Below are 12,046 nucleotides of genomic sequence, written 5' to 3'. Positions count from 1 at the left end.
GGAGAGGGTTTGGAAACTGTTGAGGGGGGGGGGGGGTCTATGTGAGGCAGCATTGCTATTTCCAAGAAGGAGGGAGGCAAATAAATTGACAAGACACTGTAAAACAGAAAGAAATGTCAGAAAAAAGAATTAATACAAGTAGGAGTTCCACAATAGAATTTGTGAAAAGTGCACGGGGTGTACAGTCACCACCCCACAAGCTGAAGTAACACATTTGTGACTCAAAAAGAAGACAAAAATAAAATACTGTTTGGTCAGTCCCAGACACACTACTGCAGACTGGAAATTCAAACTTTTGAAGCACTTTGCTCCAGGGCACAATTTTCTCCTTATTCATCTGAGCATAATAGTAAAAGATCTTAAAAACTTGGAAATCCCTAAAGAAGAGATTATGCAGATATGATAAGCAAAAAATAAACACTTATCTTTACCTAAAGATTTTGCAAAAATCAAAAGGCTTTGAAAACCTTCCCTTGAACTGTTATTAGATAATTTTGTTTCCACAGATCCCATACTCCAGTCTCCAGTAGGGCTGCTCCAGATACAGATACTAAGCCCTCTTGTTCTGCTCTATGGCCAAGAGAGCCAGGCATTCCAAGCATGCCAGGCTCACATATCTGAGACTCAGCAGGAAACAGCCCACACAAACACTGGACTGCTGTCCCCTCCACAGTGGTTGTCTGTGGTACTCAAGGCTGTCACTGGCCCTACACCTGGCCCTGAATGATGCACACATGACAGGAACTCCAATCCCGTCTCAGACTGCATTTGAAGTTGTTGAGCAACAACATCATTATTTGTGCAGCAGAAGTCAGTCAGCACCCACACAGGAATGAAACTCTATCACAAGTGGGTCAATCCATACCCAGCACGCGGTCCAGCTGGGACCAGTACCCAGAAGCCCTGTTTTTGTTGCCAAATGAACAATGACAGGTCAACACCAGAGTCAGACCAGAGTCAACACCAGAGTCAGACCAGAGTCAGACCAGAGTCAGACCAGAGTCAGACCAGAGTCAGACCAGAGTCTCACAAGCCCACACACACTTCTAGAGGAACACATTCTGCAATAGGTTCATTATACACAGCTGCCTCTCAAAACTTCCCTGATCATTTTATCTCAAATGGCTCAAAGTGTAACTAAAAGAATCCCCGAGTGAATTATCCTTAGGTTTTCAGATAGATTGTTTTTCCTCTGAAACTGGGGCTGGGGTTGTTCACACAGAACAGTGTGCAATCGACCTTGGATGAGCATTTCTCTTCTGATAGGAGTAAATCATGTAATGGTAACACATTCCAGTTCAACAGGGACAGTTCTCATTTAAAAAAAGCTATTTTCCAATTAGTTCAGGACATCAGGTTTGCACATATAAGATAAACCGGTCTACTGCACATCACAGGAAACACAAGCTCATACCACGGTCTTAAAGGGATAGAAGGGCTACAGTGCAGGGGAGACACTTCCTGATGTTTAAGAGCATCTCCTAGGTTAGGTTTGATCCTGAGCCATTAACTTGGCGATCCTAGAAATATGATTAACTGGACTATTTTAACACAATATTCTTAAGGTAACTCCACCTTCAGTCCAGACCTTCTCTTAAAACACCTTTTGAAAAGTCCCCGACGTACACTTAAAAACAGCCTTTTGAAAAAAAATAATTTTGTTAAGACTTAAGATTGAACAAAATACTAAAGTGGCATTCGGCGGCTTGCGAGGAGTGGAGTCATGGAGCCAGGGCAGGGGGCGGCACTCACTCTCTGGCTGTTTCTCATTGGGTGTGATGGAACGCACAAAGTCCTGGGGCGTCATGTAGACCTCAGAGTCACCGTGCTCACTGATGATCTTCAGTGTGGCAAAGTAGCGGAAGATCTTGTCTGGGGTGGAGTAGGCACGGATCCTGTTCTCATACTCCATCACCTGGAGAGGAATGGGAGAGGGAGGTAAAAAAGAAGAAGAGAAAGCATGAAGGGGAATAGTAGAAAACAATAGTAGAAAACAAAGGGGAGAGCATAAAATAGAAAAGAGCAATCGGGCAACATACACTTCTCATTTTGTCTCCTGTGTGAAGGAAGTAACTTCACACAGGTGCAACTTCAGCACCAAGTCTTTCCCATGAACAGACCCAGCCAATAAGAGAAAAGAAGTTTTTATGTACAGGTTATTTTTTACATATACAAAGAAAAAAGGAAAATAGAAGAGGGTGATACTGTATACCCATTCACTGCAATCAAATTACTAAAAAACAAGAACTTGGCCCATTTTCAATGTGATACAGAGCCCTGCCATGATAAAATATGCATTCTCGAAAACTATTGACATTGCGGAAATATCCAACTTTCCTACAACCCTTTGTAGTATAAATAATTGCCTTCTGCAAGAGTATCTGTGGCAGGCCCCGCAATGATGCACAAGACCAAAATACCAATCACATTCTGTCTGTCTGCTCAGTTAACCGTTTACTGTACAGTGGGTTATAAGTACTAACCACACAGGAGGCAGAAAGACAATGGCTATATGTAACATTTCTGTAGCGCTGGAGATCCATGTTGAAAAAAGAAAAGTATCACGCACGGGATGTTTCGAATTGGTCATCTGGAGGTGGTATAATTTCTATGCGTTATACTGTCAAATAGAAATAAGAAAAAAACGCTGACTTCAGAATGGGTTCTGGATATTGAGCACCAAAAAAATTACATTTAACTTATACTACTATTTGTGTCTCTATGTTTGTAGAAAATACACCGATTTTGGTTACTGATTACATGTGTTTGTTGTTATTTTAATTACGTGTTCATGACTGACCAAGATGCACACAAGTCACTTTATCCAACTTATCAAGAGAACAACGCCTTCTGCCCATCGGTAGGTTTTCTCTGGTTGACCCTCCAGCAGTGGAACCATGTCCTCTTTAGGGATGTGTGCAGATCAGTCTCATAGATTTCAGCTCAATAGACTGATTGCTGTGAACATCAGTGCCTAATTCAGGGGTCTCAAACTCAGTTACTGGAGGCCTCAGCACCTTCTGGAGTTTTTCCTCCCTCACCCAAGCTCTCAGTTACACAAGTGATTTAATTAAAACATTATCTGGAAGTGTTCTACATTAACCAGGCTCAAATGTATTCTATAAGTAACTGCGCCTTTAGTAAAGAAAATGTTTTGAGCAATCAAGAGAAGAAGACATTAACAAAAATCCCATATGCCCCTTACTAAGAGAATGATTGTTTCATTGACTACCCAGGTTGAAATACTAACCAGAACACACTAGGAGCTCCAGGATTTGAGTTTCAGACACCCGGGATAGTCGCTACAGTATTTTTCACAGGATGGTGAACTGGCTGTTTGGCATTATATTGAGCAAGTCATCCAGCAGGCATCATTCCAGCAGGGCAATGCACATGCTGTTGGGATCTTGAGTCCCATGGAACATTTTTGGGGTGTGCATTTACAACTCATTTGGTAATCAACCATGTCACCTCTGTTCAATAAAACGACAGTTTTTAAAAAAAGTATCTTTTTTTGATGATCAGAATATAAAAAAAATGCATTATGATAAAAAAGGGGCTTAAGCTGTCTGTAATAGTGACAACACTATCACTATGAGAAGCAGCTCAGCAGGCCTCACAACGTGTTTCTCTGGAGTTACTTTTTTTGGCTTTGCAAGGACGTTTTCTCCAGCCGCAGCCTATACACAAATACAGATATACCTGTTACACTGCAGATTGTAAAAGTTACCCCTCTTCTGCAGGACAGGTTGACAAATACGGGATAAGGACTGTTGTCATCAGGATTTAGGACTTGGATCTCCTTCTTGCAAAGCCTCACCCCCCCCACACAATTATCAGTGTTTTCAAACAAGAAGGAACAAATCAAACAGGCAATGCAATACAAAGTCCCACTCAACAATGACAATGAAATAGATAACCTGCTCCTAAAGTTACTTTTGTGAAGAATATACTTCCTGAACCACAGGCTTGTGGCTTTCAAAGTAAAACAGAAAAATATAAATAAAACAGTTACTATATGTTTTTCTGAAATATCTGAATGGCTGTTTCAGCAGAGGCCCCAGCACAGGACCTAACAATCTCTTCTACCTGAAAACCAGGTTATAGGAATGCATTGCACAGAGAAGATAAAATGTTACTGGCTTACTCACGCAGCAACGCAATTTGTCTGCTGAGTCTGCCCTGCACTGGCCCACTCTAGCATCAAAATGACAGAAATGCTAAATCAGGTATCATTTCCACATGTGTGCGCAGCCAAAAGACACAGGTCAATGCTATTTTACTGGTTTAAAGACCATTCTGATATTTTAAATCAAAATATTCATGTCTCCATGTCATATTTTCAGAAGATGTGCCATTTGAGGAGGTTGTTCATTCAGGAACCTGATTTTCAATGCAACAAGCACAAATCTTTACAATAGCATTTTTTATGACTTGGAAAGTAGGATCAGAGTTCACCTCTTGACATCACTTTCATGTAAGCACAAAGAGTAGCATCACCACACTCTACCTCTGAAACTCATGTCTTCGCAGGGTCACTCGCTTAATACAAATACAGAACTTAAAGCGACTGCAACTCTATTCTAATTACATCAGTGAGTAGTGGATAAGAAAGAGCCGGCCATCTGTTCAAATTTTATTGCAGATGGGCAATAATTAGGGTTAAATACGATGAAGGAGGAATTCAATTTCTAGACAAAAAATTAAAATCCAATCCTCAGACCAGTGGGGAGCACTCACCCTAGCACCATACAAGTATGAGAAATTCTTCCTTGATTCCATGAAAAAGCAGGTGCAGCAGTGCGCATGCAGTCTGGAATCTCTCACCTTGCGGTCACGGAATCCCGATCGCTGTTTCTTCTTCTTGCCTTCAGCAGGTGCCTCGTCCCCACTGGACTCTACTGCCTGCTCCTCTTCAGACTCCTCCTCCTTCCCAGATTCCCCCTTTGGCCCAGGACCCATATCATGTTTCACGGAGGAGCCAGCCTCTGCATAGGCCCTGTGGACCAGGGACAGAATGTAAGGTCAGCATAGATCCTCAGTCCTGATCCCAGTGTTCACCTGTACCACCTTGTTTTTGCCTCGTATGAGTTCATCATCACATTAGCTAACTGATCCCTCTGAAAACCTTTAGCACTCAGTTCTTGGTTTTTGAAAATACCCTAGTATACATGTACTGTTGCAAAGAAATGTAACACACAGAATTCTGTCTGCTCTCTCCTCCACTTGGTTAGTAAATATGAAACTGATACACAGTTTAAACTAACTGCAAACTCATCCAACTTTTAAAGTGCTGAAAACCATTTTAAAAAGCCCTACCACGCATGAACAGCTCAATTAGCTAAAACAATTAAGAACATGGGAGAAGGAAAAACAGGAGAGACACAGGGCCTCTAGAACCAAGGCTGAAAATCATGAAGACAGAACTAATGAAGAAGCCCATAACCTGCTCCACACATCAACATGTTTTGCCCATCTTATAGCTACAGATCTTCAGTGGTTCTGCTTTTATGGAGTATATAACTATCCTGGCCACACAATTCAGTGACAAAACAGTGGTAAAAATGCAAAGATCTTGAAAGAAAGAAAAGATCTTGCCTTTTACCTTGTAAATGTAGAAAAAAATCTGGTCAGAACGTCAAGGGCAGAATGTGCATTTCACAGTGCTATGTCAGCGTGGATTAAATAATTCACAACACAGGCTAATGAGAAGCACACTTAACGAGCTCAGGGTAAAAGCCCAAAACAGTACTACTCAGTCTCCAGCAGGAGCTCAATCGATTTCACTGTGACAATAAAAATACAAGCAGGACTATTTCCCCTTCGCCACTCTCCTATTTAAACACTAACTGCCCTCTCTTCCTTCGCTGAGAGTGACGCTGTCTAGCAATCTAAACTCAGCGTGATCCGCCCATGGATAAGGGCCCATGCCACATGATGACACTCGGTCTGTTAATGTCAAGTCAGCTGGCAGTCTTAAGCAAAGCCGAGTCCCACCTGATTACCAATAGCACAAGAAAGATGTTTCATGAACGAAAGAAAAACATGTTGCTCTGTGACTGGAAGTAATGTACCATGACACTAAATTTAGCTATGACAGGAGCAGCCTCTTCTGACACAAAGCCGTATCATGGTCAGGAAGTGCTAGTCCAGCACACATGGAGGAGACTACAATAAAACTATAATAAGGGGGAAACAAGAGCATACCTGCCCTTCATTTTTCACAAGACGGTGCTTGTGAGGAGCCAAAATGAATTGGAATGTGTCGTACTTGACTACTCTTTTATAGTATAAAAGCACAGTTACAACAGCAGTTTTCACGTCCCTCACGTCTGTCCACAGACAGCAATTTATCTGCAAGGTACGAGTGTTTTGTCAACGTTCAGAACGGTTTGCCTCCAGGGAACATTTCTTCATTTTAACTGTGCAACAGAGACCCGGCATTGCTAAACTCTTCTGGCTTTATTGAGCTGTTAGTTTTTCTCCTTTGTTTTTTTTTTTAAATACAGCTCCTTTCCAGCACCTGTCTAAAAAACAATAAAAGATGCAATAAAAACTTAAGGGAGTCTGTCCTACTTTAATTCTGCTGCTGCAGCATTCTTACACAAAGAACTACCGTTCTGCGCAATAAACATTGACAGTATCTCAGGGTATGCCTGCACATCACCTGCTCCAAGTAGAGAAATACAACCCCGACAAACTGATCTCAAAGAAAAAGCACAGAGCCTGACACAGCACGACAACATATACATAATGGAGCAGAGTGTCAGCAGACCTCTGAACTGCACGCAGCGGGGCTCATCTGCAGCCTACACAGGTTGACGAGTTCAGAGAACCTCCTGAAGCTGACTTCCATGACGGCACGATCTTTTACTTAATTATAGTACATACAGCAGCAGTGTCCCTCACCTACTCCCAAAAACCACAACCCCAATGCTTCTGCTTTTAAAGGTGTCTCCAACCAGAGGACAAAAGTTCACAAGAATCCTGACTTGTTAAAATATTTTTGCATATAGAATGAAACCTTGCAGCCACTGGCACTCTGCTGGACCAAGTTTTGATGCCCTTGACAAGCCCGCCTGGGGTGGAGGAAGGAGGATGAGCAACATACGTGGACAGTACTGTTTAAAATAGGATGGATAGTGGCGACTCTTGTACAGGCAGGATACTCGGATATATTCCATGTCATTAACTGAGGGATTTGCCAAGTTTTCCCTTTTCGTCCACGTGCTGTACCTCTTCCACAGGAGTCCCGCGCTGGCTGACACCCCAGTCACGGCCACGGCTGCAGCCATCATCAAGCGACGCCGGCTCGGTCCTGGGGCAGTGAAGCCACGGTGTCGCCGGGTGACCATCGCCAGCCCCACCGTCGCCGCCGGCAACAGTCGCAACCGGAACATCCTGCGGTGGAGAGAACAAGGCACTGTGCAATCTGACTGTCCTTCAGGTAACAGCAGCACCATAAGCAAGCTGGCAGATACGACTCCCTTTGCACAGCAGCTTGAAGAACAAAAAAACGTGCTCACGATGACACACAAAATCATTTACTATATTAGCTGACAACTGAACAGACAACTGAAGCCCATATTATCATTGGCTTACAGAGTGAATCTAAGCACAGTGTCAATTTAGACTACATTTAAGTGCAATAGAACTAAATTATCCTGTATTCCCAAGAGTAATAACCTACTTAATTTGGACCACTGATTGTCATAATTTACTTTATTTGTTCATCATGCATCTATCTTATGTATCTATCTCAGACGCTGATGACCCAACCTCTTTATTTGTCTTGATAAATTGTGAGGATTAGTTAAAGCTGCTAACTTGTCTTTCTCATCTTGTGCATGTGTGCTTCTTTTTTGTTAACGGGTTCAGGTTGTGTTAATGTATTATGTGCTATGTTATGTGTTCCACCTGACTGAAAAGTAAATTTCCCATCTGGGACAATAAAGGAAGTAAGTAAGAACTCTACCACATGTCCACATAATCATGTTAACTGTAAGTTTAAAATAATAAGCATTAAATCCCCAACTCCAAGTGCTTTTTCTGAGACAGTGGTGTGGAGTGATGGTTACAACTCTAGCCTCCAAACTGGAGGGTTATGGGTTCAGGTCCTGGGTAGGTCCACTGCTGTTGTACCCATGAGCAAGTTGTAGTATGTCACTCAGATTGAACCAGCAGAGTGCCCTGCGGGATAAAAGGATCTCCAAGTCCTAACTGAGAACGAATTTTAATTAAATGTGGACTCATCTGGTCAAATAAAGATGTATTAGCTCACAAAACCTACAATATTTCATACGGATATGCCACAAAAGTTTTATTTACAAAAACTCTCCGCTAGAACTGGAACTTACACCATCACTTCTATGATTAAAAATGAGACATGCATAATTATTCCAACACGTTATAGAGTCCCTTTTTTAATAAAATATGTACAGTGAAACTAATTAAGCAAAATTGTTAAAATCCTGGTTGAATATCAGATCGCACATCTGACCCTGGAGCACGGAATGTAATTTAAATCAGTAATAAAAGATGAGGAGGTTCTCCCTGCCCCGTAGAGTCAATTAAAGCTGGAATAGCACATTTCCGCCATCCCTTCTCCTCTTATCACGAAGGTCAGGGCTGACTGATGAGGCGCACAGCAAGATTTATATTCCCACCCTGTCAATATTCCATTAAAAGTTATACATCAGATTTCGCACTTATTCAGCACAAAAGAAATATATGCTAATTCAGTCAGTCATCTGTAACGAGGGCAACTGATTGCAGGCGCCCCAGGTATTCTCCTGGCTGTGTGCTCTGTACTGCGATAAACTCTCCCGTCTCCTCCACTCCAGAGGCTGCAATGGGGGAGAACAATTAAAGGCAATGCAGCAAAGCAGATCAGATTCCCCTTTCATACAGATCCCACTGATCCCCTTCAATTTTCACAGGCTGCAGGCTCTTTGCAGATCGCAAGGTAAGAGGCATTACTAAACAAACACCTGATGACAAACCGCAGTAAGTTAATCCACTCGGAGTTCAAATGTGGGAGAAAGGGAAAGACGGCAGTATTCAGACTGAAACAGGTTTACCTCGGTGCCTGCTTGGTCCAGGACCAGCAGGTACACCAGCACAGCTGCACTGATGTAACTTGAGGTACACTGAAGGAGTTTTTTGCATTTTGATTTGTAAATAAAAGGGGGAGTGGGCAGGAATTCCCTGGTGATGATGCAGGTGTGGCGTCAGTACAATCTTTCACAAATAGCACCATCTTTCAATGGAGAAGATCTTAGCAAAGCAGAAATAGAACAGCCGTGTCTCTCATCATGGGAACCTTAAGACTCTCAGCTATGACCGAAAGAATAATTTTAATGACTGACAGAATCTTTGTATTCCTGCATAATAACCACTGAGCCATTTTGTAAAAGCCGCTAATAATCAGATCGAAATGAGAATGATATCCGAAATAGATTGATGGGCTGGAGCCAGAGAAAAAAAGTCCTCTGAGGTTTTTGCAAACTCACTGATTTAGCCTCCAAAGTACATGGTGAAAGCTGACAGTTCTAAGACAGTTCAGGCACAGCAGTTCTGTGAGCACAGTGTTGCCACAGAGACATTGGGATTTAAGAGAGGGAGATTCAGCAGGATAACAAGCTTGTGATGATAATTCATGAGATCAATAGCCAGGATGATATGCCTAATGGGTAAAGAACACAAATGAGCTCAGTCCACACCGAAGAGCCAGTGTGACAAGACTAGGCTGAGAAAATCTTGTGCAACTAACGTTGCAATGTCTGTTTTCAAGCATTTTCCAAGGCTTTCATAACTGTTAACAAACAGAAAATTAGTGCTCATTAATTGTTATTTCTTCTGCAGTCAAAATGTGTGACAAGTGAGGAAATAGAAACAAAAGACTCTTTGACTTCTGAATAGTTAGTGACAAACTTTGCAGGACCCCAGGACCCTTTCAGTGGTTTAACAGTGGTGCTTAGAACTGTCCCAGAAGACCAAGACCACTTCTACAAGTGCAATAAACAGGTCTTCAAGAGCAAACAGAACAGTTTCAGCTCTGCATTTAGTCAAAGACAAGAGGCTTCTATAATCGCACACGTCCTAATTACAGCTTTCCAAGAGCACACTTTTTGTATGATTTCCCAATGGAAAGCTTCTACCAAATAAAGGATTTTGTGATTTAATAATAATAATTCCTTACACTTATATAGCACTTTTCTGGACACTCCACTCAAAGCACTTTACAGGTAATGAGGACTCCCCTCCACCACCACCAATGTGCAGCCCCACCTGGATGATGCGACGGCAGCCATAGTGCGCCAGAACGCTCACCGCACATCAGCTATTAGTGGGGAGGAGAGTGGAGTGATGAAGCCAATTCAGAGATGGGGATTATTAGGAAGTCATGACTGGTAAAGGCCGGGGAGAAATTTGGCCAGGACACCAGGGTAGCACCCCTACTCTTTTTGGAAAACACCCTGAGATTCTTAATGACCACAGAAAGCAGGGCCTCAGTTTTATGTCTCATCTGAAGGACAGTTCCTTTGCTGTTTAGCAGGAGGTTAGGTTTTTTTTATATAATCTGGTCTTCCCACTTAAAAACAACCAGAAGATCAGATTTACCTGGAGACAACATATCCCTGATCTACAAGAGAATTCAAGGGTTATTTGCTGGATTTAGTATTTCTGCATTTTTTTACATTTAGGTTTTCATTGCAGGCTAAATAGCTGAATAAATAAAAACATCATGAAAGATCACTGTTGACTGCGTTGATTGCACTGCAGCTCAAGGCATAGTTTAAATTTGGAAACTCTTCTATACAAGAAAAGCAAAAGGGACTAGATATCTAAGGTCAATTTACCTTATTTTAAAAAATAAATAGACTAGAGAGACGTTAATATCAAATACGTATCAAATAACTGCAGTAAAGAGCAATGTATCTTGGTGAAACGGGCAGTGTATTGACCACCACATGACATCCTGTCGCCTTTCATTTCTTGCAGGGGATATCAAGACAATTTACGGTGCGGAGATCTAGTCAAGTACAGACCAGCTGCGCAAGGAAAGGGGTACCCCTTACAGTAAACACGCCACTGTACAAAGCTGACAACCTGACCATTCAAAAATAAAACTACATTTCTATAACTATTTTGGTTTAACGTATACATACAGTACACAGTACAGTAAACTTGCAGTAGCTTATTACGTCCGTTTTCCTCTGAACATATTTACTCAAATGTATCTACGTAACAGGCATATATCAGCATGACAGTACACACAACAAACCACGTACACAGTTTCTGTGAATACCGTTCCTTCTACCCAATAATAATATACGTACGTCTTCGCAATAAAGAGTAAAACAAGCCTGTCCCTCTGCTAAGACACAAACAAAACAAGCACTTACTCTTGTCCCTCCTGCGACCACAGTAATCAGGAAACTTGTAAATCACGAGTTTTAAATATATCGACTTAAAAACCCTTTAAAATATCTTCACTTCTGTTTCGCATTCAGCCCTGCTGCGCTTCCCATTAACAGCTAGTTCCGTCTCCATGAAGGCCGCGGACACGCCCCCTTGTACGTCATAGTTGGGATTGGTCACATGATTACCAACTCCCTTGTCCCGCCCACTGCGCTCAGGCCCTGTTTGTAAATACTTTCGTGGGTGTGGCCACATGGGCAGCTGGGCGGGAAAATATCAAATAAACGAAGAGGGCACGATACTGAGCAGTTAGCGCATAATTTCGTGTAGTTTATGTGGTTGCTGAAACTTCATATTCATACTTTACCTCCTGTTCTCACCTCGCGTAAACATACACGTCTTGGATTTAAATGTAATAAAAAACTACTTGATGCTGGTGTATTCATTCATCTTGAAAATGCATACTTAAACCAGAAATGCCTGAGAGCCAGTTCAGTATTGGCTCATTTTTCATTTAATTTTAATTTTCATTAAAGCTAAGAACTGTCAAGATGCAATGATCTTAAAATAAAGAGCTAGGTCTGTAAACTTCATTTTTGTTTGATATATGCTCCCCAGGACT

The 12,046-nt window shown here is 41.9% G+C and overlaps 1 protein-coding gene across 2 annotated transcripts in view; it reads right to left on the bottom strand.

Moving 5' to 3' along the window:
- Positions 1-11,584, bottom strand: part of micu1 (mitochondrial calcium uptake 1) — a 37,181-nt gene extending 25,597 nt beyond the window's left edge. For both annotated transcript variants that reach the window (XM_088916031.1, XM_088916032.1), the window contains exons 1-4: positions 11,409-11,584; positions 7,237-7,401; positions 4,828-4,999; positions 1,753-1,915 (exon numbers count right to left, since the gene is read on the bottom strand). In XM_088916031.1, coding sequence (XP_088772157.1) covers positions 1,753-1,915; positions 4,828-4,999; positions 7,237-7,400 — 499 coding nt within the window. In that variant the 5' untranslated portion in view covers position 7,401; positions 11,409-11,584. The remainder of the gene's footprint in view (positions 1-1,752; positions 1,916-4,827; positions 5,000-7,236; positions 7,402-11,408) is intronic.
- Positions 11,585-12,046: the final 462 nt, after the last annotated feature.

The sequence above is a fragment of the Atractosteus spatula genome, chromosome 5 (genome assembly GCF_055471065.1).
Source record: "Atractosteus spatula isolate fAtrSpa1 chromosome 5, fAtrSpa1.hap1, whole genome shotgun sequence".
Classification (NCBI taxonomy): domain Eukaryota; kingdom Metazoa; phylum Chordata; class Actinopteri; order Semionotiformes; family Lepisosteidae; genus Atractosteus; species Atractosteus spatula.
Note: the sequence above shows the minus strand (reverse complement) of the source record. Positions and strands in the feature narration are given on the sequence as shown.